This window comes from Labeo rohita, chromosome 12 (assembly GCF_022985175.1).
Source record: "Labeo rohita strain BAU-BD-2019 chromosome 12, IGBB_LRoh.1.0, whole genome shotgun sequence".
In the NCBI taxonomy this organism is placed as follows: domain Eukaryota; kingdom Metazoa; phylum Chordata; class Actinopteri; order Cypriniformes; family Cyprinidae; genus Labeo; species Labeo rohita.
In genome coordinates this window covers 15,508,933-15,536,498 of record NC_066880.1, presented here as the reverse complement: position 1 = coordinate 15,536,498, position 27,566 = coordinate 15,508,933, and the positions used below count along the sequence as shown (strand labels likewise).

Sequence of the window (27,566 nt, the reverse complement as noted above, 5' to 3'; positions counted from 1 at the left end):
CCTTTTCAAATTCAGGGGTGAATTACAGTAGTTTGCTAGCTTCCACATGGGAAGATTTTCATTTACATGGGACACTGTAAAGCAATGGCATTGACTTTAATATAAACTCACTATACTTGGCAATACTGTTTCAGATACAAAACTCTCACTTTACTCAAATGAGAATGTGCAAATTAAAAGTTTTGTTTTAACCTCATTATGAATTACTAGGTACAAATACAACTGAAATTGCTGATTTTTTAAAACAGATTTTATTACTTGAAGAGGGCCAAACTGAATAAAAATGTAATATATTATTAATTGAAAGTATCTTCTACCAAAAACCCTTGAAGGAATAGCTCACCCAAAAATGAAAATTACCTCATGATTTACTCATCTTCAAATCATCCTAGGTGTATATGACTTTCTTCTTTCAGATGAATATAATCGGAGTTACATAAAAAAATGTCCTGGCTCTTCCAAGTTTTATAATGGCAGTGAATGGCTGTTGAGATTTTGAAGTCCAATAAAGGGCGTCCATCCATCTTAAAATACTCCACACAGCTCCAGAGGGTTAGATAAAGGCCTTCTGAAGCGAATCAGTGCCTTTTTGTAAGAAAAATATTCATATTTGAAACACAAGAAAAGAATAGGCATTTTAGCGGATGATGTATGACATAGGCATACACAGTGATGAACACAGGAGCACAGTGGAGAGAGCAAAACAAAACACCAGTTATTAATTAGACGTACAAAACAAGGATTTGCAAAGAAAACGGACGATTTTGATATAAGCCAAGAGGAGACTGGTTTTCCTTTGCAATAAACAAAACTTGGTTCTAGACTAGTATATAAACCTGGTAGAGAGACTAGTATATTCTCAGTGGAGCTTAAGCTACGTCTACGTCCTACGTCATCCACTGAAACGCCACTCTCGCACGCGCATACAACAGTTAGTGAAAGCTAGAGATTATGGTTTATAAAGGTTTAAATACGGATATTTATTAAATATTCTTACACAAACGTATCGATTTGCTTCAGAAGCCCTTTGTTAACCCCCCGGAGCCATGTGGAGTACTTTTTATGATGGATGGATGCACTTTATTGGACTTCAAAATCTCAACACCCATTCACTGCCATTATGAAGCCTGGAAAAGCAAGGACGTTTTTTAATATAAACTGTACTCGTCTGAAAGAGGAAAGTCATATATATGATGGCTTGAGGGTGAGTAAATCATGGGGTAATTTTCATTTTTGGGTAAACTATACCTTTAAACCTCTCTAAACTGGTCTCCAACTCTTGTATTTACTGGTTTAAGTCTGACTGCCCTGCTGGGAGAGCAAAGCTAGTTGAAGCATTTTTTCTTCAGCTGGGTAAAAAAAAAAAGTGATCTAATTAGGTGTTTATGTTTTTTCAACATAATTCAACAGTTGTAGTTATCAAGATCATATGTCCAGCATGAATAAGCCAGTATGGGTATGTGTAATAGTGGAATGGGATGGGGTGGGTGGGGTATGTTACAGTCTCGTCAGTAAAAGTTTACCCACACGCTGGGAGGAACCATTCCCCTCGCCAGCCGACCCACACAAGACACATTTGAGCTGAATTCTCCCTCTCCTCTGCACAACCTTTCCCTCAGATATGCTCAGCACAGAGCGGATTCAACACACTACATCACGAACTAAACACGGACCTCGAAAAGAGCACATCTCAGGTACGTGAACGTTACATTTTACTGAAATATGTGAACATGTGAGAAAACAGGCTCGTTGACGAGGCTTTCTTGTAGACCGTGCAGAATTAAACGCGATTTCAGCTGCTGACGTTAGTAACGCTGACCCGTTCAATAAACGCAGGGGATGAAGCGTCTCATAAGGGATGAACTTGCGAGATAACGGGCTCCTGCATCTATCGTCCCGTGGGCTAATGTCCCCGCATCTATCACAGAACAAATGACCGCTGGAACGATATTGAGGACGGAGATGAATTGCATTGATTATTATCAGCTAATTTGTTGCTTTCCGCTGTGGAAAAAAATACTTCAGAAGGCAGACAGCTTGCTGCTTGTCTGTGAATTGTGTGCTTAGGGGTCGGGCGCAGTGCGCAAGATGTGTGCTACATTAGCGAGGTAAAGGGTGAAATGAGCAGATTGTTAGTGCAGAAGAGGGATGTGCTTCACATAACATGCCATTATAACTTTGATGTCAAGTTATGTCCACATGGATTCACTGTATGCTGTTACAAAAGTGCTCAAATCAACAGATAATAACCCTTTCATTTTTTTTAATGCTTTAAACATGCACGACATTTATTTACCACTCGTGCAATCCAAAAATAAAATACAAAATAAAAATGTGGGGTGAGGAGGTGTTGCCTAACCTCATAATTTTCCTATATCTCTTACATATTTGGCATATTTACAGGTTGTGTTTTAATTGCGTCTTGGAACTTTTTAATAACCATAAAAGTTAGATTTTAGAATTTTGTCTTTGAACTTCCATTTTGAAGATTAATTAGCTGGTGAAGTGGATTTACTTATTGAAGAGTTAATGAAAGTTATCATGTTTGAAGTGGATGTCATAAATGTCAGTAGACAAGATTTTAAAACGAGCGGTTCATTCATAAATTTGTAAGATCCTACTTTCAAGCTGTGGATGTACAAACGAAAGACAGAAGACGACGACCGCAGCGTGTTACGATAAGGGGCGTGGCTACATTTCACCTAGTTAAAAAATGCTCTGGCCAACATAAATCGAGTTTGTCAGGATGTAAACATAGCAACAGCAGTCCAGGAATATCCAAAAATGTAAGTATTGTCATTATTTGAAATGTATTGTCAGTATTTGAAGCCGCCATAGAGAAATAACGAGAAGATTAACGAAGCACAGTAAACTGTAAAACTGTTTTCACTGCCAACCATCGTGTTCATAATTATGGTTGGTCATAAAACAATACTTTAAAATAATATGGTAAGACACACAAGTTTGCACTATCAAGGAGCAAAACAAGCTGACTCTTACGTAAAAAATAAGATGGGCCTAGGTTACAAAAAGAAGTTTAAAAATAAAATGTCCCAAAGTTGACTGAGGGCAAAATACAATTTTTGTGGTTTACATTCCTGAAAACAATACGCTTATGGCCTAAATGTGAATGGAGATCAGGCAGCTTCTATTGGTTGTGTCAGCAGTTGTTCTTAAACTGTTCAGACAAACAGCCTCCTGTTGTGTTGACACCGGCTGGATTGTGAAAAACATCAAAGGGCATGTGTCTCACGTGCAGAGGAAGCGACCTGTGTGAGTTCGCGGGATGCGAAGAGTGAGGTGCGAGGTCAACAACTCTGCGCCGGATGGTAACTCCACTCAATTGGGAAGCTACCGTTCAAATGAAGAGTTGCTTTTGGTGGTGCTTTTGACCTTGACTTGTGTGCATGCCAGCAGAGCGGAGGAGTCTAGTTTAGAATGAGCCATTATTTGTGTGAAGTGATGTTTTGTGATTAGAGTGGAAATGGTACAATGTATAACAGGCCTTTTGATTGCCAAGGTCTTGTTTGGAGGCTGTTGGAAAGGAACTTAAAGCAGGTCTGTTCTCATGTGGTTTACATATTTTTGTTTTCAGAAGCAAGAATTTTGTGGTTATATGTCTGTGGACATTGGAAGCTGTTGTAAAAGATGAAGAAACAAAACAAATAGTCACTCATGATAAAATTGTGAACAGGTCAAGTTGAGGACAGAGGAATCAAATGTTCAAACACGTAATGTGAGTGAAAGTTCGTCGGTAGACTAAAATACATAACTGTAAACTAGAAAGATGACTATAATGGTAATATAACCGGTGGATTCTGATTGGCTGTCAATGTTTTTATCGTTCATCAGCTAAAAGTGATTCCACTATTATTTTACTGTGTTGTTATCGTCATACCTGTGATGTGGTTGTAGCATAATAGTTATCATCTTTGGTGTTAATGGCTCTTTAGCCTATATTTCATGTATATCAACTTTATACCACACTAGTTATTGTTTCACCCATTTAAAAAATGCATTTTGGTTGACTACTCGAGATATTTCTTTTACACAACTTTATCTTCACCGGGTAACACAGAACTAGGAGCATGTACATTCAAAGCTGTCTACTTAAGTATTCCTTAAGTCTAAAGAAACAAGAGGGCAACGGAAGGACGAAAGAGGAAGAGAGCTGAATCACTGAGCATCACTTATCTAGTGGTACGTGGAGAAAGACTGGAGTCTGTTTCCTGGAAATGTGGAAATGTGCTGATACCGCTGGTGCACACATGCAGTTGGTCACAAAAGGGAATTTTGAATGAATTAAGTGGTGAGGGCTGTTCATTACTGAGCAGACTGATGACATTATTCTTTCCTAGTCTAAAAAAAACTGCTCATTTAATCATTCAGATGAATTAGATAGTAATTTCAGTGGAATTTTGGGGCTTTTACAGTTACAGATTTTGTAGTGTAGTTCCATTTGTGAGCAATCCTCCATAATAGAGATTAATGAATAGAGTTGTCTCATTTGGAAAATAGAGAATATTCTCACAATCTCCTTTGTATTAGCTTAGAGCAAATCATTACATAGGTGCATGTGCAGATCATGAATGTATTCACATTTATTTCATAGTAAATATTTGGCCATTGCTCATTCAAAGAATAGATAACATCAATGTAAGTTTATTTTCAGTTCTTGCCTACAGGGTATTGGAAACAAAATATGGAAAAAGAACTTCTGACACATTTTTTTACTTATTGCACATTTCCGCCACTTGAAAAAAAAAAAAAAAAGAAGAAATGGTATTGTAACTTTATTAACTCACAATTCTGACTTTTTTTCTCAGGATTGAGTGATACAAACTCGCAATTGTGACACTTTTTTTTAGAATTGTGAGATATAAACTTAGTTATAAAGTCAGAATTGCAAGATATAAACACAATTCTGACTTTTTTCTCAAAATTGTGACAAACACAATTGCGAGTTATAATGTCAGAATTGCAAGATATAAACTCACAATTCTGACTTTTTTTTTAGAATTATGATACAAATTCACAACTTTTGTTTTTCTCAGAATTGTGAGATATAAACTCACAATTGCAAGTTGTAAAGTCAGAATTGAGATATAAACTCACAATTCTGACTTTTTTTTCCTCAGAATTGTGATACTCCCAATTGCATGTTATTAGGTCAGAGTTGTGAAATATACACTCACTATTCTGAGAAAAAAAGTCACAATTATGAGATATAAACTTGCAATTCTGAGAAAAAGACAGAGGCGGACAGTAGTGAAGTATTTTTGCTCACTTTAAAAATACTTTGTCACTTTGTCTGTACTTTTTCAGAGTGTTTTTCATAAGAAAACTTAACTTCACAACATTCCAAAGCATAATATTGTACTGCTATATATTTAATATTAAATATCATTTAATAATAATAATTCCTTACATGTATATAGCGCTTTTCTGGGCACTCAAAGCACTTTACATAGAAGGGGGAATCTCCTCAACCGCCATCAATGAGCAGCATCCACTTGGATGATGTGACAGCAGCCATATTGCGCCAGAACGCGCACCACGCACCAGCTTATTGGTGGAGAGGAGACAGAGTGATGAAGCCAATCAGAATATGGGGATGATTAGGAGGCTATGATGTTCAGAGGCCAATGGGCAAATTTGGCCAGGATGCCAGGTTACACCCCTATTCTTTTCGAAGGACATCCTGGGATTTTTAATGACCACAGAGAGTCAGGACCTCGGTTTAATGTCTCATCCGAATAACGGACAAATTAATACTTAATTTCATTAGAAATCTAGTACTTTAGTACTTTTACTTAAGTAAAAGTAATTCAGAGATTTACTTGAGTACAAGAAAGTACTAAATTTTTAATGTTCGTAAGTATTAAAGGAAAAAACACCAGCAACTTTAATTTATGAAATGTAGTGCAATAAAAAGTACATTATTCTTTGAAATGTACTGAAGTAAAAGTTTTCCAAAGAAAAACACTCAGATGCTTTTTAAATTTACTTGAGTAAAATAAAAATCCTTTGCAGAATTGTGAGTTTACAACTTGCAGTTTTGACTTTATTTCTCAGAATTTCTCAGAGTTTATTTCACAGAATTGCAAGTTTATATCCTACAATTCTGACTTTATAAATGCATTTCTGAGTTTATATTAGAGGTCGACCGATACCGATACCTAGGTTGGACCACACTGGCCGACACCGATTAATCCACTGATAGTTTTTAAAATGGATATGCTGTACTATTTAAAAAAAAAAAAGTAGCCTACTGAACCATACTTTGTAAATGAATAAAAATATTGATATTAATTATATATTGATCATTACAGCTAGTTCATTATTAATGTTAACAAAAGCAACTAAAATTTGTAAAATATATCAGTAAATGCTGAAATTTACACACTCTAACAAGGAACAATACTTCTATTCTACAGCTTTTATCAATCTTAATGTTACAAATGGAACATTAAGAACATTTGTGGTTATCTAATCAAAATATAAAAATATGTTAGTCACACAACGGACAAAAGTGCAGCACTGCGTCTAGAAGAAATCGCAGCTATCCGGTATCACACACACTGGACGCGTCTTGTTCAATTCAAGCGGCGGTCTACAAGACTTTATTTGATTACCAAACGGGCAAAAGTATGCTGCTATCCTTTCTCCACTAATGCAGCATCTAGTCAACAAGAGAAAAAAAGTCAGAATTGCAACGTAAATTCGCAGTTGCAATTTTTATTCAGTGGCGGAACAGGCTTCCATAGTATATAGAAATATATAGTCATCTCAAAACAATTCAGAAAAAAACGTAAGTTCTATATATTACTAAACTGCATGAATCAATTACAGTAGTTTAAGTATATACATATTGGTTGACTTTAGGCTGCAATAATATATAAAACACAAGCTTTCCCCCACAAATTCCATATATATTGCATAGTAATGAAAGATGGTGGACCAACAATTTAATTGCTTTAAGATCAGAAGCTTTTTGGTTGTGATAAACATTTAACAAGCAAAGTGCAACCATCTGCAGATGAAACAATGCAATGAAATCGCAGCCAAATGGTAATTAAAAGAGATGCAGGGTAAAGGATTGGTATATAGCCCTTGCGTATGATGAAGTCATACATTAGATGCCTTAAACTCATATGGAAAACAGATGGACTTCTGAACTTTCCTATATGCTCCTGTATGAATTCTTCTGGTCAAATGCATTAGCCAGAGATGATTAATCTCAGGGGAGGAACTGAAACCGATAAGGATCGCTGGTCAGCTTTTTTCTTTTTCTTGATTATAACAGTGACCTTTTTCACTTTTCAAGGCTTGAAGGTCATGAGCAGATGTAGCGCTGCATATTATGTCTTGTTACTTTGATATTTATTTGTTAATATTAACTTGTCGGCTGTTGTTTAGCAATTGTGGTTTCAGTCTGTAGTCACCAAGATTTCCTCTTAACACAGTGCTGTTTGTTGAAACGTCTCTAAGCTTCTTCCCCTTCATTTGAGATCATATTCTTTGGCAGGATAAGAGTGTAATTAGCAGAATGCTTATGTATTCCAGTCCTTTGATCAGAGTGTTTTTAACTGATAAACCTTGTCACCGTCATCTCTCTGTAAGTCAAGTCTCCTTACTCTAATTATGTACAGCCATGCGGGTTAGTTCATTTGAAACAATGTAGCGAGTGAGTCATACTTATCATCAGTGTTAAGAAAATAAATAAGTCCTATAATGTGTTTGGTTGCTGCTTTTTGTAAGCATGCATTTGTAGACGTCATATAAGGTCTAACAGCCATTTTTCCTCACGTATAAATTGTTATAATACACTTTTGTTGGATCATCTTCCTCAAGGCCTTTGTGCTTCCTATCATAAAATAGGAAGATTGGGGTACAAATCATAAATGTCTCAAATGACATTGAAAAATATCACCCATTAGTGACAGTCACAGGCATATATTTTAATAGACATATAAATTTTGATTTGTTTTATTGGTCATTCAAGTCCTGACCATTCTGTGCACTTTAAATTGCCACATTACTAGTGCAAGACACAGAGAAGCAGTTGACCTTGAAAGTACATTCAAGCATTGATGCGAAAGATCCCATTTTGAGGTAAAGCATTTCAGTACTGAGAGAAGAAAAATGGTACCTTATGCTTTTAAATGTTTAGTTAGGTTCGAATGATGAGTAAATAAACTTACCCAGCATGGCCCAAAAATCTTGTTTCTTCAGAAAACTGTTTTAAATCTGATCAAAGAAATTTTATTAAGACAGCATGTGGATGTGGATTTTACACTGTCTTTTGTAAACAAACTCTGTGAAATTAGTATTTTTCAAGGTTGTAGAACACATGGAGAACTGTGAGTTGTACTGTAGGTTTGGCACTGTGGTTAGTCCCAGCCTGGAAAAGCATTACTTCCTGCTTTGATGATTCTCTGGTTCTCCTGCCAATTGAATTACCAGACTTTGAAAACATTTCTTTAGTGTCGCCAGTGACACCATACTCGTAGTCTGTTGTTTGAAAACTTGCGTTTCAAAGAAAGCAAAATGGTCATCTCCATGGCCACAGCTCAAACAAAACAAGAGCTGCTTAATGTGTTTTTTCTCAAAAGATGCAGCTTACTGCAAGTCTGTCACTTGTAAAAAAAAAAAAAAAAAAATAGAGGCATGAATAATTTGACGGCAACTATGACCATCAAACCCTTCAAAAAAACATCTAAAAACAACTTTAAATACATCTTTCTTAACTTCCTATGGAAGCCACTGAATAAAAAGTAAAAGAAGGTAATTGCGACTTACCTTACAATTCAGACTTTTTTTCTCGGAATTGCAAGTTTACATCTCGCAATTCTGACTTTTTTCTTCAGAACTGTGTGAAACCAACTCACAATTCTAATTTTTTTTTTTATCAGAGATGCGTGATATAAACTTGTAATTCTGAGAAATAAAGTCGCAATTCTGAGAAATAAATTCTGAGAAATTTATTTCTTACAATTGTGAGTTAATATTTCAGAATAATGAGTTAATTCTGACTTTACAACATGTGACATAAACTCGCAATTCTGAGAAAATGTCTTTTTTCCCTCAGAATTGGACTTTAACTTGCAATTGCGAGTTTATATCTCACAATTCCGAGAAAAAAGTAGAATTGCAAAATATAAACTGACATTTGTGAGACAAAAAAGTCAGAGTTGCGAGAAATAAACTCACATTTGTGAGAAAAAAAAAAAAGTCAGAAATATGAGGGTTTTTTTCTTGCAATTCTGATTTTATTTTTTGCAATTGCAAGTTTATATCTCGGAATTCTGACTTTATAACATGGAATTAATATTATTATTAAGTCAGAACTGTGAGATATAAACTCGTAATTCAAATGTCTTTTTCTCCCTCAGAATTGGTCTTTAACTTGCAATTGCAAGTTTATATCTCACAATTCTGAAAAAAGTAGAACTGCAAGGAAAAAAGTCAGAATTGCGACAAATAAACTCACATTTGTGAGAAAAAAGTCAGAATTGTGAGTTTTTTTTCTCGCAATTCTGATTTTATTTCTTGCAATTGCGAGTTTATATCTCGGAATTCTGACTTTGATGGTATTATTATTATTATTAAGTCAGAACTTTGAGACATAAACTCGCAATGAAAACATGATCCTTCAATAATCATTCTAAAATGCTCATTTTCTGCTCATTTTAGTTTAGAAGAAGAGAATATATCTAAAATAGATTTTTTTGTTTTACTGTAATTTATTATCAATTTAATGCATTCTTGTTGTTGAGTGAAATTAATAGTTCCTTTTTAAAGAAATACAGACCCCAGACTGTTGAATGCTAGTTCTATTAAACACTATATATTTATTAACTGTAAATGTAAAGGACCAGCATATTTTCATAGTGTATTACAGCTGACCCAAACTTAAGCCTAAATTCAACTAAATATATTCCCACTCTAAAAATATGTCCACTCTAGAGGAAACCCACTTCAAAGTTACTTTTCCCTCTCACACTGTAAAGATATATAGATGTATATTTTGGTTTGCATACTGTAGCAGAGAATGGAGACTACTAAAACCTATCCCACACCCTACAAGAGGCCCTAAGAAGGATAGATGAATGGGTGAACCGGAGATGGGGACGGATCGTGTACTGTAGATGTTTGCCAGGCTACTTGTTTAGAACCAAAATAAAATTCTGTTGAAAGCCCTATGAGTTATGACTGGCAGAATGATGATATTTAGATCCCAAAATCCCTCTGTTTTGGCTCTCAGTATCAGTGTCTGGCTGACAGCCTTATTCAACCCCTCCACCCCATCCCTAGAAATGTGCACATCCTCAGGAAGCAGAGGTCAGCAGTAGTGATGTCACATTGTTTACGATGAAGCGCCTGTTGTACAAGTGTGAACACGTGCCTGTTAAGGGACGGCGTAGGAGGTCCATGTGGATGGACTAAACAATGAAGGGGTGAGGCTCTGAAAGAACTTTTTATAGGACAGTGTGGACATTGTTTTGTTTGTTATAAAACATGTTTTTTGGTTAGCCATGGACACGGTGAAAGAGATGATGCCGTGTCATGGTGCCGTGTCATGGTGCTTGTCTCAGGCTTAATACTGCGTTGGCCATTACGTGCATGTTTATGGCAGTTATTAAGCAATCTGTGAGGAGACATTAGTCTGATGAGGTCGTTCATCATGAGCTTCTTCGCAGTTGTTCTGTCAACATAAAATCAAAACTGACCTTATTTACTCTCTAATGCATGTTCCTGCTCTTATTATGCACATTTCATTGGTTCACATTGTTTGAGAGAAAACAAAATGTTGTCTTTGTAATCCTTCATCAAAATGTAATGCTCGCTCCGCCTCTTTCAACTGACATGCATGGTTTGGTGTACATCTACATCACACTTTTTCACAACAACTTCAGTTTATTATCTGATTCTGAGTGAAAATATGCTGTGTTTTTTTATTAGGCCCTCTCTTTTGGTCTTGTTTCTTTCACAAACACATACCACAAATCTGACTAAGTCTAAGAATAAAGAGTTGACACCAAACTGTCATGGCGGCAGCTCTGGGCTCCGCAGGCCTGCTGGTGAGGGGGGCGCGAGGCGGGCCAAATCTAAAAATGTGTGATTCATTTATGAGGGAAGGCAGTGCTGGCTCCACAGGCATACCTTACGGTCTTTAGAAGAAAAGAGTTCAGTCTGGTCTGAGGTAAGAGGCCCACGGCCTTTACGGGTTTTATCTTTAGCATTTAGCCTCAAATAAAGGATTTTATAGGATGTGAGTGACACAAAGAGGTGGTCCTCAGCTGGAAAAAGACATCTAAAGTTCTTGATATCTGAGTGGAATCAAATGATTCACTGTTATTGTGGAGTTTTGGCTCAGAAGAACGTCATGACATCACTCGTCTGCCTGTGCTTTTGTTCATTTTTAGCTCACGACATGTGTTAGCCATAAAAGGAGGTCATTAATAAAAAAAAGCAAAGTAGTCTAGATCACTAGATCTCCAATTTTATGAATTTACTCATGCTCTTAGCGGCAGTTTTGTCATTGCTTAAACTTCAGCCATGCTCTGGAGCAGACAGACATTTCAATGCCATTTAAAGTCTCTGTGGACCTGATTTGTTTCCACCTTTTGCCCAAGTCTTAGGCTTTTAAATTTAGTTATGTCATAATGGGATGAAGACGCACGTAATGTGGGGCCTGAAACTGTTTTTATTTTTTTTTACTTTATTTTTACTGTGCTATTTTTTTGTGGTATATGATCAAATAATTTGAGTTAAAAGTAGAATTTACTTGTTGGCACTATCTGTTGCTATTTTTACCTCAGAATACACATGTGGCTTTTGGTTGTAGTTTTCAGTCGAAAGGCAGCAAGAGAAGTGATGTAGATCTTCACTGCTTTCCTAGTGATAAGAAGAGGAGAAAAGAATGGGAAGATGCCTGTGGACAAATAAAACTTCCTAAAGATCTACGTCTTTCTTTGTACCCTCCACTTTAGTCCTGATGCCTTTGAGGCTTTTAGTAGACCTAAGCTACTGAAAGAACTTACGAACGGCAGAGACAAGAAGCGCTTGATGCCATCCTGGCAGGATGTAAACATACCGACGCTTGTAATGAAGCCATAGCCACTGTTTCTCAGCGCAGATTTCACTTGATATCCAGGGGCATTTAGACTCCTTGTAGGGAAAAATTGATGGTACGGCATTTGGTTTTAGCTTACAGGTGGCAATGGATATAAGCGTAGGCTTAAACCAAAAGGCGTACCATTGTTTTTCCCCACAAGGAATCGAAACGCCCCAGGATATCGAGTGAAATCCATGCTGAGAAAGTCCTTCAGTGTCTGCGGTAGGGCTGTGATGGTGGCAGATTCTTTCCACCGAGGTGGTAATGGACCAACTACCGCCGGTGGCGCGGTGTTTATATATAATTTTAAAAACATAAAAGCTAAAGTAAATATCAAAGAAATTATACATTTAAATAAGAAAGTAGCCAAAATAAGAACGGTAAATATTAAACAAACATTTGTTGCATAAATTCGTAACAACCTCGCCCAACCCTTGTCTGACGGCTCATCAAAATTACCGGCCCGAGTCTTTTCTCTCTTTTTCCCATTACACTGTTTTGTTTTTAACAGGAACGTGTTTATATTTCTTTTCGTTTCTTTATAAAGTTAATTTAGAAATGTGTTTGGAACATTTTTGTGTGTTAAATTAAGATTTTTGCCCTAACGAAATTAAGATTGTAACATAACGACCAAGCGGCCAGAGGCAGGCAGTGAGTTGATCACAGCCTATGTTTGATCAATTTTGCCTTCTCAAATCATCACGACTTGCCTAAAATAAAATCTTCAAGCATATCACAGTGTTATTTTAAACTTTTAACTTAAATAAAGCACGCTGTTATGCGGATACAATCGTTTGGTGGAGAGGGGAAGCTAAATGCTTTGCAGGACATGGAGGCGCCAGCGCAATCACTTGAAAAAAAATTTAAACACGCCGTAATCTTTGCTCTATAAAGGGTCTAATTTTATTTGCGTGCACTCACAATATTAACAAAATGTTGTGCTTTTGTAAAAATAAAGAAAACAAACAAGATGCGCTTTCTGATGTCTCGGTGTTGAACAGGAGCGCTGCACAAAAATGAAACGAAAGTCAGCGAATACTTGCCTTACAGATAAACGTATTTATATAAAGCTTTAAATTATTACCATACTACTTTAAAACTAAAAAAATTAAAATCGAAAACAAAAACTCTTTCATTACAAAATCTGTAGAGATGCATTTCTCTCTAAAGGCACATCCAGTGAGCAGATGGTGAGAGTCAGGATCGTTGTCTTTGTGATACTGGCTCAGAAAACACTAGTTTATTAATAATTAATTCAGGTATGTCCTTATTTCCCTCCGACACATTCATAGTAATTACTTTTCCTGGAGTTTTGCTAGCTTTAGCCTATTGTGTGCGTAAGAACGCGGATCTCTTCCACACTGTAAAAAAAAATCCAGTTACCAGAGTTTTACTGTAAAAGTTACGGTAGCAACATTTAACATTTTACGGTTTTCACTTAAATTTACAGGTAAATACTGTAATTTCATTAACTGATATAATGTTAATTTACCAACTTATTGAAGTACTGAAATCTGTTTTGTACCTTTGTAATACACTGATAACCACCAAAAGCAGGTGGTGATGAGAAAGTCGCATGATGAACGAAAGCTCATCGCAAACAGCTTTTAAATATTAACATACCTAGAAGATGCACAGTGTCATTCACACAATCACTAAACACCATCATGGTAACACACATGAAACTGAAATAATGCAATAAACATTAATTTAACAACATTAGATGTAACATACAACCCTATTGTACAAAACTAAGTAAAAACTAAGAAGAAAGCGTTATTTCAACAAAAAAACCATCAAAAAAAAAAAAATGTAACACAGGGAATTCTGGGAATGTCAATTTATGGTTATTCACTGTAAATTTTACAGTCTTTTACTGTTAACCATTTAACATGTTTTTACTGTAGCATTTTTACAGTTTTTTACTGTTAAATTCACTGGCATTTTTTACAGTGCAGCAGTTGCGAAGGCCACGGCTACGGCAGAATAATTGTTGTAGAAACGCTATATTTTATGCTTGTTATAGATTGTGTGACATCATGTCGACCGTCACAGCCCTAGTCTGCGGTGTAATGACAAGCGTCGGTATGTTTACATCCTGTCAGTATGACATCTAGCGTGTCTTGTCTCTGCTGTTCGTAAGCTCTTTCAGTAGCTGTGGTCTACTAAAAGCCTCAAAGGCATCAGGGCTAAAGTGAAAAGAACAAAGACGCGGGTCTTTAGGAACTTTTATTTGTCCACAGGCATCTTCCCATTCTTTTCTCATCTTCTTATGGGTAGGAAAAGCAGTGAAGACTTACATCGCTTCTCTTGTCACCCTTCGACTGAAAATTACAACCAAAAGCCACACAATGTGGCATTACTTTCTAAGTTGTGGTAAAAATAGCAACAGGTAGTGTCAGTAGCTCACAGAGTGCAAACATTTTACATCATTGAGATAATGGCATCCCCCATAGTCCAAAATATGTATAAAACTATGTGAATTTTTAAATAACGTAATCTTTTATAGGTTTTCTACTACAGTTCAGTTCAGTTGGAGACATCATTTTTGTTATATTAAGTCATGCAAGCCTAATACCCGGGGTTCCCTTTAAACAAATTTCCTTTTTTAATAAAATATTTAGACCTTAGTATACAGTATGGCTTATATTTTTTCTAAATTTTCTAAAAAGGCTCAAATATGTATGTGTGTTTGCAGGTTGACTCCTAAATGTTTCTGAAAGACAGTTAATGATAACGGATGGCACTGATAAACTCACATTAAGGGCTTTCCCTCTGGCAGTACGGATGGGAAATATACCTCCCTCATTTTTTGTTTGTGCTGAATTCTTCTGTGTGAGTGTCTGCAAAAGGAGACATAAAAAAGTATAGGAAAGAAAAAAGAAAAAAGTTAGCATTATTTTTGGTGCTTCTTTTGACCTCTGTCTGTGCTAGATGATGCTGTGAAAGGCAGTTGCCTCCAAGGGCCTTTAATGGTGAATGTGGATCAGTCTGGAGTATCTGGGTTGGAAAGTGTGAAAATGTGAAAGTCATACCTCTGCTAACTGCTTTCTTCGACTTCTGACAAACACCATTTAGATCAAAACAGACATGACAGGTTTTTTCCCTGCTTCATTTTTCAGTAAATATAGCGGCATGAAAGTGTTTATGCATTTGTTTCATCATGCGAACGTTCAGTGGCATCAGTAGAAACTCAACCCGTGACGTCTCATCAACGTGTAAGCTGTCATCTCATTTGTTACCTGTTTCACTTTCAGAGCTCAATCCTCCAGCACTAATGGGTTTGTGAAAATCATATTGGCGTACTGGCATTCTATGAAAGAGAGCTGTGCATCTAAATGAATGGTGTACGCTACCAGCCTGACCTAATCTTTTGAAGTACTTCTTGATGTTTAAATAACTATTGTGTGGTTTATTTGGAACCGGAATTGAAAAAAATGTTTTTTAAAGTCAGTTGTGTATGCTGATAGTTATGCATTGACTGTTTTATAATTAAATAATCATGTATTTTTCCCTAAAAAATCTGCTTTAGCTTGTTTTAGGGAGATTACAGAATCATTCAGCATGCAGTGAGAACATTCAGGTATTGTGGAAGTCTAAGCTTCGGTTTGGACTTTACTCTGAGCAGATCAAAGAAATAACTGTAATACTTATAATGGAGGGAGATTGCAGGCAATTTTGTTTTGTCCTTCTCTCTCTGAGTGTGTGTGTGTGTGTTCAGAGCAGGTTAGGTAACCTTTCTTTCCTTAGTCTTTCTCAGACAGTTCCATTTCTGTCTTTTCAAGGCAGGTTTTGTTTTTGTTGCTTGCTACACTACACTAAGTTCTTGTAAAGGTCCGATATTTTTACATATGTTTTTTCCTCAAAATATATCATCCACAGAATGTCATGATGGATCTGAATTATCAAAACACTACGGATGCAGAAAAGTCTTAATTTTTTTTATGATGGTCAAAAGTTTTGGAGGCATTGTGTAAACGTGAGGTCGTATTTATTTTTTAACGTGCAAAGGTTTCAGAAGAGAATTTCAGACTGAGTGTGCAAGGACCTTTAAGGTCATTGTAATATGGATTTTTAGTAATGTTGTTGATATTTTCCAACCCTTAACAAAAACACTCACACTTCACACTTTAGATATTAAGACATTATTTAATAGTTTTGTTAAACTGTTTTCTTCAAAGGACCTTCTATCCTTGGTGATTCAAAGATTCACACAAAATCAAATATCCAATCAAACTGCTGTGGAACTACTTCAAATAATTACATATTATAATTTACTGAGGTTTATATTTTGAATTAATGAGTTTACTAGTTGTCATCTTATTAAAGGATTAGTTCACTTCCAGCATAAAAATTTCCTGATAATTTACTACCTCCATGTCATCCAAGATGTTCATATCTTTCTTTCTTCGGTTGAAATAAAATTAAGGTTTTTGAGGAAAACATTCCAGGATTTTTTTCCCATGTAGTGGACTTCAGTGAGCCAACGGGTTGAAAGTCCAAACTGGAGTTTCAATGCAGCTTCAAAGGATTCTGCATGGTCCCAGCCGAGGAATAAGGGACTTATCTAGTGAAATGATTGGTAATTTTCTAAATAAATAAAAAAAGTCTATACTTTTTTTAACCATAATTGTTCATCTTGCACTAGCTATGTGATGTGTGTCTGTGACTTCATGCATTACGTAATCACCATTGAAAAGTCGCGCATGCTTAGTTATTCGTCTGTGTCCGAATACGTTGTTTTGCCTTTTTTTTGTAAAGGGCATTTTACTTTTTTTGCATGTTCGCTTTGTAAACACTGGGACGGTATGCGTGACTTTTCCAACGTAACTGCATAATGCGTGATAAGTCGAACTAGTGCAAGATGAGCATAAGTCGAACTAGTGCAAGATGAGCATTTGTGGTTAAAAACTATATAAATGTTAATTGTTTTTAGAAAATTTCAGATCATTTCACTAGGCAAGATACTTATTCCTTGGCTGCAATTGTGTAGAGCCCTTTGAAGCTGCATTGAAACTGCAATTTGGACCTTCAACCCGTTGGCCACCATTGAAGTCCACCATACTGAGAAAAATCCTGGAATGTTTTCCTCAAATACCTTCATGTTTTTTTGACTCAAGAAAAGAAAGACATGAACATAAATTATCAGGAAATTATCAGGAATTTTCATTCTGAACGTGAACTAATCCTTTAAAATTGTCTACTGTCACAAATCTTATTAGAGTCTTACTACTTGTTTGCTAAACTCAGGATTGTGGCTCGAGTTTTTTTACGACATTCCACACATAGGTAATAAGAAGTTTCTGAGCGTGAGGTAGTCAGTCATCTGGAGAGATTTTCCTTTCTGGATGGAGAACAGAGGAAAGAGGAGAAGAGGGGGCAGATGGGAGAAGAGAAGACTGGGTCAGTGGATAGACAGACCGTCAGGCACACAAATCATTTCTCTTGTGGTTCTCTCGTTTTGTTTTGGCTGTGAGCAGCAATCCTCTTATGAAAAAGACTGAGAGAGAATCATTTTAACTTCATCTGTGTCTCTCTCTCTCTCTCTTTCTCTCTCTCCCTCCCCTCTGTCCCGTTTTCTTTCACAGCGATGGCCTCTCCTGTGCAGCTGTTCATGAGCTTGCCTCATCTGGACTAGGAGCGGAATTCATCTGACACTCGGACACACATACATACACACACACATACAGCACTAAAAGCAAAAACACACCGCTTAGCCATGTACAGCGTGGAAGACCTTCTCATCTCTCATGGATACAAAGTCCCTCAAAGGAACAGCAACAATGTCCCTGTCTCACATTCGTCTTCCCCCCACCCCGCAACCTATGAGAAATGTCTGCCGACGCGAAGCGACAGCCGGTGTGAAATCGCTGAGAAGCGGAAAGGACACAGTGGCGTGAATGGCTACGAGGGGGACCATGTTTACAGCGGCGGAGGCATCAGACAAGCTCCAGCCAGGGGATTCCCCGGTGACGCCGAGAACAGGGTCAGGAAGCAGAGGACACAAGACGTGGACAACGGTAACCTAGGAGATGGACGTTTGCCAGAAGACAGCCTGACCACGGACAGTGGGTGAGTTGTGCTGATGAGTTGTTTTTGACCTCTTTGTCTTCTGCCCCGCACTCTTGTATTGCTGCTGTCATTCCGTCTTTCTCATTCGTCCCTTTGATCTGAGGTTTAAGCTGTCTTGCATGATGAAGAGTGTTACATAAAGGTAGGAGCTGTCAAGGACTTCCCTTTCGCACCAAGACAGATCCCAGTTTTTCCCTTTTTCTTTTTTTAATTCCTCCCTCGTCGTCTTTCTCTCTCCATTTCTTATTTTTTGTTTGCACTTTCTTTCATCCTCATCTCATCCTCTGAAATCTTTGTACTTCCTACATTTTCATGTACTCCGTTTCCTCTGTCTCACTCATTTCCCTGCACTCTCTACATCACTCCCCCTGTAGCCTATGAATTCATTAACTATGTTTAGTAGATTTTGCAGTGCGGTTTTTATTTCCTCTCATTTCACACGGGACGTAGTGGAATAAACACAAATGTTGTCAGAAAGCCCGCAGCACCCCCTACTGAGCATGCTTAGTTCTGCAGGCAGAGCCAGCAGTAAACTACAGGTCCCATGAGCCCTTTGTCAGATCAATATTCCATTCCTTATAACAATCTCTAATATAACACCATTATTAATAAAACATGATGCATATAAATGTGAATATCTGCATTTGCCAGCCATACTGTCGCAGAGCAGCTTCAGAGATTAACTTACTTTCAAAAAATTAAACAAGAATTTTCCATAGAACCAGTGTCATTTTTTCTTATGTATGCTAGATAGATAGATAGATAAATAGATAGAAAATAATTTCTTTTGACATTATTATTAGCATACTATCAAGCTATAGTGCATCCATGCACTTTAAAGTAATTGCATGTCACATGGCTTGAGACTCAACAGTTCAGGGCAAGAAGTAGCTCCACTGTTGTGACTGTTACTAAGCTAGCTTATCCTTCCATGAGTGCAGGTCAGGATTGTTTAACATGCAGATCATATGCTCTCTGTTGCCAAGATATTGGATGAGAGAACAGACCTTCAGTGCTGACTCAACGGTTTGCACCACACAAGCTAGTCATGTTCCTGCTTAAGAGAAAATGCTCATTTATCTTGGTTTGTTTGCACCATTAAAGCCTCCCAATTTATTGGGCCCTTTAAGGTTCTCTGCTTTATTGACAACTCTGGCAAGACATACTTTCCCCTCTTCATTTAGTTTTGTCTGATGTTGCCAGTGTGCTTGCATAGTGGGATCACCAACCTATGGTTGTTCAAAAACTAAATTAAAGGGTTAGTTCACCCCAAAATGAAAACTGTCATTAATTACTCACCTTCATGTCGTTCCAAACCTCTAAGACCTGTCTATGAAGGTTCAGAAAGCTCTCGGATTTCAGCAAAAAAAACTTAATTTGTGTTCCGAAGATAAATGAAGGTCTGAAAGGTTTGGAACGACATTAGAGTGAGTAATTAATGACACAATTTTTATTTTTGGGTAAGCTAAACCTTTAAATCCTTCATCCTACAACCTTGAGTCTTATAGATAGTGCCTGTTAAAGTATGGCTTGTCAAATATAACATCTGACCTCTATTTATTTCCATCTGTATGTTTTTAATGCAGGTTTTTTGAGACCCACAGAGGAATACAGCCTAGATCTGAGCAGGATGTTTCCTACTGGCGAAGAAGAGGTCAGGACTTTAGTGTGCTTTTGGATTATGCAGACTTCAGGGACCCACGTGGAAGTGGAGGAGGGGTTCCCAACAAACCAGAAGGCATGCAGCGGAGACCAGAATCTGCCTTAAGCACAGAGGAACATAACCGTGAAAGACAACGACGGGCAGAGAGTGCACGTGCCAGGGAGAGAGAGATGGCACTGCATCAGTGGAGAATTGCAGCTGAAAGGAAGTACCAAAGTTTGGGAACAGAGGAGTGGCGTCCAATGACCACCATGAGCCGTCAGCCATCTGAAAACGAGGTGGCACAAGAGCAACGCAGGCCACGAACAGCAGAAGGAGCCGTTCCACCCAGAACCAAAAACAAGTCCCAGTCATTGCCCAGAATGGCTCTGCAGTCTGAAAGCCTCCAGTACTTTAGCATACCAAATGCTGGGCAAGATTCATATGGAGGCTATAAGTTAAATGGCCACCATGCACGAGATCCTCATGGACGGCATCTTAATGATGGGGAGAACAGGCAGCGGTGGACTGACCGATCAGGTGCGCAGTCTGCACCACTGTCAAAACCCAGATTCAGCCGACCTCTTCGACCTCCATCTTATGAAGTGCACCAGCAAATGCGTGGGAGCGCAGAGATGCTCACAGGGGAGCTTGCCCCTCGTGCCAGAGACAGAACTCCACTGCCCTTCTCAAGGCAAGAGTACTTTGTACAAGAACTTGCTGGATCTGGTGTGGAGCCCCCCGGTTATATCCCTCCTCCGTCCTACAGGAGGCAGCCTGTAGTTAATAGAGGTCACAGAACTTATCCTATCTCTATGGGTAACCACCAGTATAGAGGTGACCCATATATGCAGGGTTCTGCAATGACAGAAGTGCAGGAATGGTTTATCAGGCAGACTGGGATGGCTTGGCCAGACCATTACAGAGATGGAAGAAGAAGCATGCCCTGCAGGAGACAGGCATATCCAGGTTACAGTGAAGAACGGATGGGTAATGTTCAGTACATTCCTTTTGACGACCCCCGTGTCAGACACATTTCAGGAGCAGGGATAGATGGAAACTCGTTGACGGATGCAGACAAAATCAGAAACATCAGAAATGAGATTCCGGTTAACCTCTTATCTGAGAAGTCTAATGACAGTGCCTTTCCTCTTACAGAGAAATCCTTTGACCGCACTGAACCAAGTAAAAGCAATATTAGTGACTCTGTTAATGAGGACAGTATACACAAGGAAGTGCTGAAGGAGACAGAAAGTTCAAACACAATACCTGACCAAAACTGCAACAGGCATCCACCTACCCATGGAAATATAGTTGCTCTTCAGATGACAATGCAACAGAACTCAAACCAGGGTTTGATTGAGACAGTGACACAAGTAAAGAAATTTGAGGCAAAAACTGTGTCTGAGAACAAGAAGAACTCAAAGAAGAAGCTAAAAGAGACAATGTTTTGCCTGGTTTCTGTCCCTATTAGTATGCAAGCTAACAAAAGTATCTCTGACCCAAATAACAATGAAAAAATGACTAATTCAATAGAAAACACAGTGATGCAGCATGACAACCAAAGCCTTTTAAACACATCAAGCAAAGAGAAACAAAAACAGTCCAGCAGCTCCCCATCCATTAAAAGTTCCCCTTTGAGGAAAGAGATTGTAGACACTAGGTCCCATAATCCAAGCCAGGAAAATGAACTGTTCTTTGCAGGATCCTGGCCTGGAGATCAATACAGAAACCAGGAAACTCAGACGGGTTCTCCAGAGGTTTCCAGAAATACCCATCCTCCGGCAAATACTCATTCCTCCCCTTACACAATCACCGATAATGATGGTGAAACCAACTGTAGTGCCAACTACGGATATCCCATGATAGGTCAAAAGGATCTCAACCCTTCTAGCAACAGTGCATTCTCCAGAACTAGGACTGGAAGTAGTTCAAGTATCAGGAGCCCAACTCTACCCCAATCAGCGTCAGTTCCAGCATCTCCAGACCGTCAACCTTTGCTGAGAAAGACAAACCAAACAGCAGATGGTCAAGAAGTTTTTGGACAGTTCTTGCTAAAACCAGTGAACAGACGCAAATGGGATGCTATTGGGGAGCTTGAGTCCTTTAATAAGGAGATACAGGATCATACTGGGAAGTATCCAAATGTTGATCAGAATATAGCGGAGCTGGATGAAGCATTGAACAGTATTCTGGAGCTGAGTGACACAAACAGAGATGTCAAAAATACAAGACAGGAAACCACCCCGCTTCACGTGAAGAAGGAAACTGATCAGCAGTCACATATAGTGCAGGTCACAGAGATGCAAATGAAAAGCAATAACTTAAATGTAATATCTGATTCAGGGAACAGAGGCCATCCAGAATACAAAGGTATAAAAAGTTCCAAGGCAAAGGCGAACTTGGACAGCCAGATGCAAGAGATACCTGCCACCAAAACTGATAATTATGTCAACTTTGAGATTCTGCAGAGGGGGGGCACTGATCCAGTAGTACATCGGCAGGATATCCCAGTGCCAAAGGAGTGCTTGCTTAAGGATGTTGGTTTAACAGTATACACTGCCATTCCAGACACTGTGACCTCTGGATCCCCTACATGCTTGAGTCCTGAGTCACCAATGCTAACCAGCCCCTCAGACAATTCTGAGATGTGTGAGACTTTGCAGATTACATCATCAGACAGTAGCGGAGATTTGAGCAGGCACAGTCCTGAGTTTGCTGAAGGAACTCAAAGCTTGAACAATAATAATGCCTTCAACTCCAAAGTCCTCAACAAGAAGGAAGCTGGGAGAAAAAACACAGACGTTACTAGATCGGGGAGGTCCTCACGTATCCACGTGATCAAGAGTCTTCATTGTAGGTTTAAGGCTAATTATGAGGACGATGATGATGACAATTGTTATTCAGATTATTTAAGTTGGAGTAATGAAAAGACCTTGGCAGATGAACATCTTGAGACTCTTTTGAGTCAAGAAAAGGCCAATAGTCTGCAGACCGAAGACCTTAGTAACCTGTACCAAGTCCAGTGTGCTAAAGGCATCCCTGAAAATGAATCCATTGAACAACGGGCTGCCAGAATACTTGGCATTGCAGTGCCAGTTGAAGCTTTGGTTGATGACAAACCGGTAGAAAGAACTTTGAAAATCACAGATGCTCCAGAATTGGCAGCACAAACCAAAGAGATAAGCTTAAATGAGGAGAAACAGAATGTCAGTAGAGAGTGTGAGGAAGTGCCAAATAGGTCTATGGAAAGTCATGGAGATATGTCAGAGGTCGAACTTGGAGGGGATCCAGAATCAGAAGAAGATTTACCTAATGCTGAAAAGCACAGCCAGAGAGTCTCCTCAGTGTTGGAGCTTCCAGAGTTTCCTCCAAGTAACTTATGTTTGTCGCTTCCACTGGCTGAAGATGAGGAATTGACTCTTAGTGTAGGTGGTGGAGACAGGAAAGAGATGGCTAACTCTGAGATTACAGAAGCGCCACAGGACTTGCAGGTATATTGCCCACCTTCTATGTCTCCCTCATCCACAAATGATCAAGCATCCCTGGAGTACACCGTCTATGCAAAGGAAGAAAGCTCTCAGTCATTAGTGAGAACTATCACCAGGATCATCTTGGCCAAAGAGACAGACTTGGAAGAGAAGGAAGAAGAACTACAAGAAACAGTTAAAGAGGACGTAGAAGAGAGCCAATACAGTGAGGATGAAGTCAGAGAAAACAAAGACATGACCAGTTATATGCAAGAAGAGGATGAACAAAGGGCTCAGGAGGAAGTTTCAGCTGAAGACGTGATACTAGCAAGATCAAGGCAGCCACCAAAGTCAATGGCACGTCCAATCCCACAACCCCGTAGTGGCATGGTAGCGAAGAGAGAGATCACTCTGCCACAAGGATTTGACATGGATAATACAATGTCTGCAGTTGAGGATGATGACAAGCTATTTATTTCAGGTGAGTACATTGAACTTCAACCAAGTTTGTAAGGCTTACACACTGTATATACAGTAACAGTGCACTCCTGGGCAAAAAAAGGTTTAAAATGGCACTAAAAAGTTTTAAATGGTACACGTTGCTTGTAAGGAAATTAGCAAGAATTACCTTACAGACAAAATGAGGTTTTTGGCAGAATATGGGAAGTTTGATTCAGAGTGGTTCAGCAGAATTGTGTGGAGCGATGAATTACGTTAAAACACGATGTACATGGTGATTTATCTGAGCGGTGCCTTTGAAGATCTGGTGAGAAATACAATAATGAATGCATCTCTACAACAGTGAAGCATGGATGAAAATGTGTCATGATGTGGGGAGCCGTTTAGCTCCTGGTACTGGTGAGCTGCTTCACTGTGAAAACTCAAGCAATCCTCTGGAGTATAAGAGGATATTGCAGAATTGCTTGTTTCCACAATTGAAAAGTTATCTAAAGAGGAACAATCAGATGTTATTTTTCAACAGGAAAACACTGCACAAGCAGCAAAGACAACTAAGAAGTGATTTGAGAATCCATCAGGCTCATGTTTTGACTTGGTCAGAGTCCAGATTTGAACCCTATAAAATACTTAAAGGAGCAGTTCACCCAAAAATGAAATTCTGTCATTAATTACTCACCCTCCTGTCGTTCCAAAGCCGTAAGACCTTCGTTAATCTTTGGAACACAACTTAAGATATTTTTGATGAAATCTGAGAGCTTTCTGACCCTACATAGACAGCAACACACTGACATGTTCAAGACCCAGAAAGGTAGTTAGGACATTGTTAAAATAGTCCATTAGTGGTTCAAGCATAATATTATGAAGCTACGAGAATACGTGTACGACGAGAGTTCATGACCACACGGATGCGTCGTGGTACTCTCCTGAAAACGTGTTAAATATTGACACGGAAAAGGCGAAATTGTTGAATAAAGTCATTATTTTTGTTGTCTTTGTGTGCAAAAAGTATTCTTGTAGCTTCTTAACATTACGGTTGAATTACTGATGTTCCATGGACTTTAACAATGTCCCTAAGACCTTTCTGGGCCTTGAACGTGTCAGTTGCATTGCTGTCTTTGCACTGTCAGAAATATCTTAATTTGTGTTCTTAAGATGAATTAAGGTCTTATGGGTTTGGAATGACATGAGGGTGAGTAATTAATGACAGAATTTTTACGTCAGGGTGAACTATCCCTTTAAACACCAACTTACTGGGAGACATTTCTCAACTACTCATGAAATGTTGTTTCAACTACTCATCACTATTGAATGGAATAACATAGACTCTACTTCTTCTAAAAAGTAGTCTGTAAGAAAACAAAGGGAAAGGCTATCGCATACTAAGTTACTTTATCTACAGTATTTGTGCAGTTCTTAGTAATTTCCTGACCAGCGATTTGTGGTTACAATGGTAAAATGTGCACACCTTTTTATTTGCTCAGGAGTAGCTTACTGTAGCTGTTGTTTACTAAGTCTGCTTTTAATATTAGTGTTGTTTAAATGCTATTGTGTGAAGTCCACTTCATAGTGCCCTTAGAGAGGTCATCTGCAGCAATATGTTGTAAAGATAATAAAATAGGTATTTTATAATGAGCATTATGAGCTGCCAAGCCACAACAACTGGTTTTAATACTTGAAGGCAATGAGTTTTCTCACCACAAGAGGGAAGCGTGGTCTGATTTATCATACTCATTGTCATCACAAATTAGCAGAGAATAGATAATGGATCAAATCAACCAGTGCAGATTAGATTTTTTTTTTTCCTCTCTCAAAAAGTTTAGACTAAACTGATATTTACAATCTATTTTTCTGTTAGACACATATTGTACTATACTGATGGTCCTTGGCATGTCCATTCTCTTGTTATGGTTTTGATTTAAAAAATGGCTGATATAACTTATGTTTGTTTTCAGATGCATATGACCCCAGTCGTGTGGAGAGAGTCTGATCTTGGACACTGTCAGAGCTTACTGGAGTTCTGGATGTGAACAAACACTCATCTGAAACTGGTCATGATGCAGGCTTGGTCTTCATTTGCTAATACATAGTCACAGAAGTTCATAAGCAGGCAGATGGACTTCACGCCACATATAAAGACTAATTTTCAGAACTTCTATGGTCTGTTGATGGATGAAGTAGCTAAGTTGTTTATCGATGAGACACGAATGTATAATGTATATCAAGTAAAGCTCAGACATTACAGAAATAGCTACAAATCAGTCTGTATAGACTTAATAATTTTCTAATGTTTCTCTGCACCAGCAAATGCTGGAGTTCTGTCGGACTTCCACAGAACACAGTGTCATTGTGCCAACAGCGACAAGAAAGACACAAAAGCTTGCACTTCTCAGTTTCTGCAGTATTACCAATGAAAGAAAGGAAAGAGGCCTTGATGTATTAAAGCAATGAATTGGGCTGGTTAGGTAGCAGCTGAATCAGTGACATTACACTGTGCTTTTAATCACAGAGAAATATTTTTGTAAGAAATGTAAGGAAAGTGTGATTATCTGTTTTACAGGTGGGAGAAACCATGCATGTCACTGTGGTAAAACTGCAATACAAAATCATATTTTTTTGCAAATGGAACAGGCTGCTTGTACCCAAATGAGGCAGCTAAGAAGAAAGCTAAACGGAGGCAAAGATTTAAGAATATTTTGTGTGAAGTCTTGGTCTCCAGCGACTTTAATCTTAACTGCAGTGACTTCAATAGTCTGTTTCCATAGCTCCTTCATTGAAGAATTTTTTTTTTATATATCTCATATGGAGTTTGAGCTTTTGAGAGTGGCAATCTAATAATGTATCATCTCATCACAAAATGCAATCAAAAAAAGAAAAATGTATTTATTTTTATCAAGCTATCAACAATCTGTACAGATGAAAATGTATTCAAAAAAGTGTTTTATTTTACCTAGTGAGTTTGTTTGCTTGCTTACAATCATTATGGATATATCATATCTGAATATGTCTATTATCCTGTATTACTCGGACAATGAATGATTCTTTTATTGTGCCGTGTGGTGTGCTTTTTGTTGCACAAATATCAGAAAGTGTTACATGTGTTTCTTTATGCACACACAAAGTATTTTGCATCGTAACTCCATATAAATTCTGAAAGCTTACTCATATTGTGAGTATCTATGGGATGTAGTGCTAGTTAACCACTTAACCCTTGTAATTGCTTGGATACTTTCTGTTAGGACACAGTTCCTCAAAGTTATATCCAGTCCAATGTGCACTAAAATGAATTTAGCAATTAGCACATCCAAAAACTGGCAGTAGCGCCTAAAACTTCAGAAAAGTCATTGCTTCCATTTACTTTGAATATATATATTATGAATAAAGAGTGCAATACCATAATGTTATAGTAATATTATTGTCAATATATTCCATTATAATAAACTATGAATTCATGCAGATAGATGTTCTGTAGTCAGTGGATGGTTAGAAAAAAATATAAGGCATAGCATTCATCCCACTTACTTTTTTGTAAGTTAGAATCAAATAATTGTTGTAAGTATTCCTTGATTGTTTCTACCATTTTGTACAATTTTGTTTTTCAGAACGGATGATTATATTGTTGCATATAACGTATATGGCATTTAATATCTTTTTCTATTTTCATACAAAAACTGTACATGATTATTTTGTATTGGGTTGGAATTGATTTGCCTTCTCTGCATGATATAAGAGATGTAAACTGGGGTCAGGAAAATGTTTTGCATACAACTGCATTTGGTACTACATTAAAAATATATTCATTATA

General features: G+C 37.9%; 1 protein-coding gene across 2 annotated transcripts; it reads left to right on the top strand.

Annotated features, from left to right (window-relative positions):
* The first annotated feature begins 1,548 nt into the window (after positions 1-1,548).
* Positions 1,549-27,566, top strand: jcada (junctional cadherin 5 associated a). 2 transcript variants are annotated; one of them, XM_051124299.1, is made up of 4 exons: positions 1,549-1,694; positions 17,710-18,193; positions 19,780-23,786; positions 25,717-27,566. In XM_051124299.1, the coding sequence occupies exons 2-4, from the start codon at positions 17,841-17,843 to the stop codon at positions 25,749-25,751; spliced, it is 4,395 nt and encodes a 1,464-aa protein (XP_050980256.1). In that variant the 5' UTR covers positions 1,549-1,694; positions 17,710-17,840; the 3' UTR covers positions 25,752-27,566. The 2 variants fall into 2 exon arrangements, with proteins under 2 accessions (XP_050980256.1, XP_050980257.1); XM_051124300.1 differs by lacking the exon at positions 1,549-1,694 and adding an exon at positions 4,052-4,200.

What these genes read in the sequence shown, in the direction of transcription:
- jcada (XM_051124299.1), top strand. Translation starts at nt 17,841, where the DNA reads ATGTACAGCGTGGAAGACCTTCTCATCTCTCATGGATACAAAGTCCCT. An exon ending in AGCCTGACCACGGACAGTGG is followed by an intron (nt 18,194 to 19,779) that starts GTGAGTTGTGCT and finishes TTTTTAATGCAG; the next exon opens with GTTTTTTGAGACCCACAGAG. An exon ending in TGACAAGCTATTTATTTCAG is followed by an intron (nt 23,787 to 25,716) that starts GTGAGTACATTG and finishes GTTTGTTTTCAG; the next exon opens with ATGCATATGACCCCAGTCGT.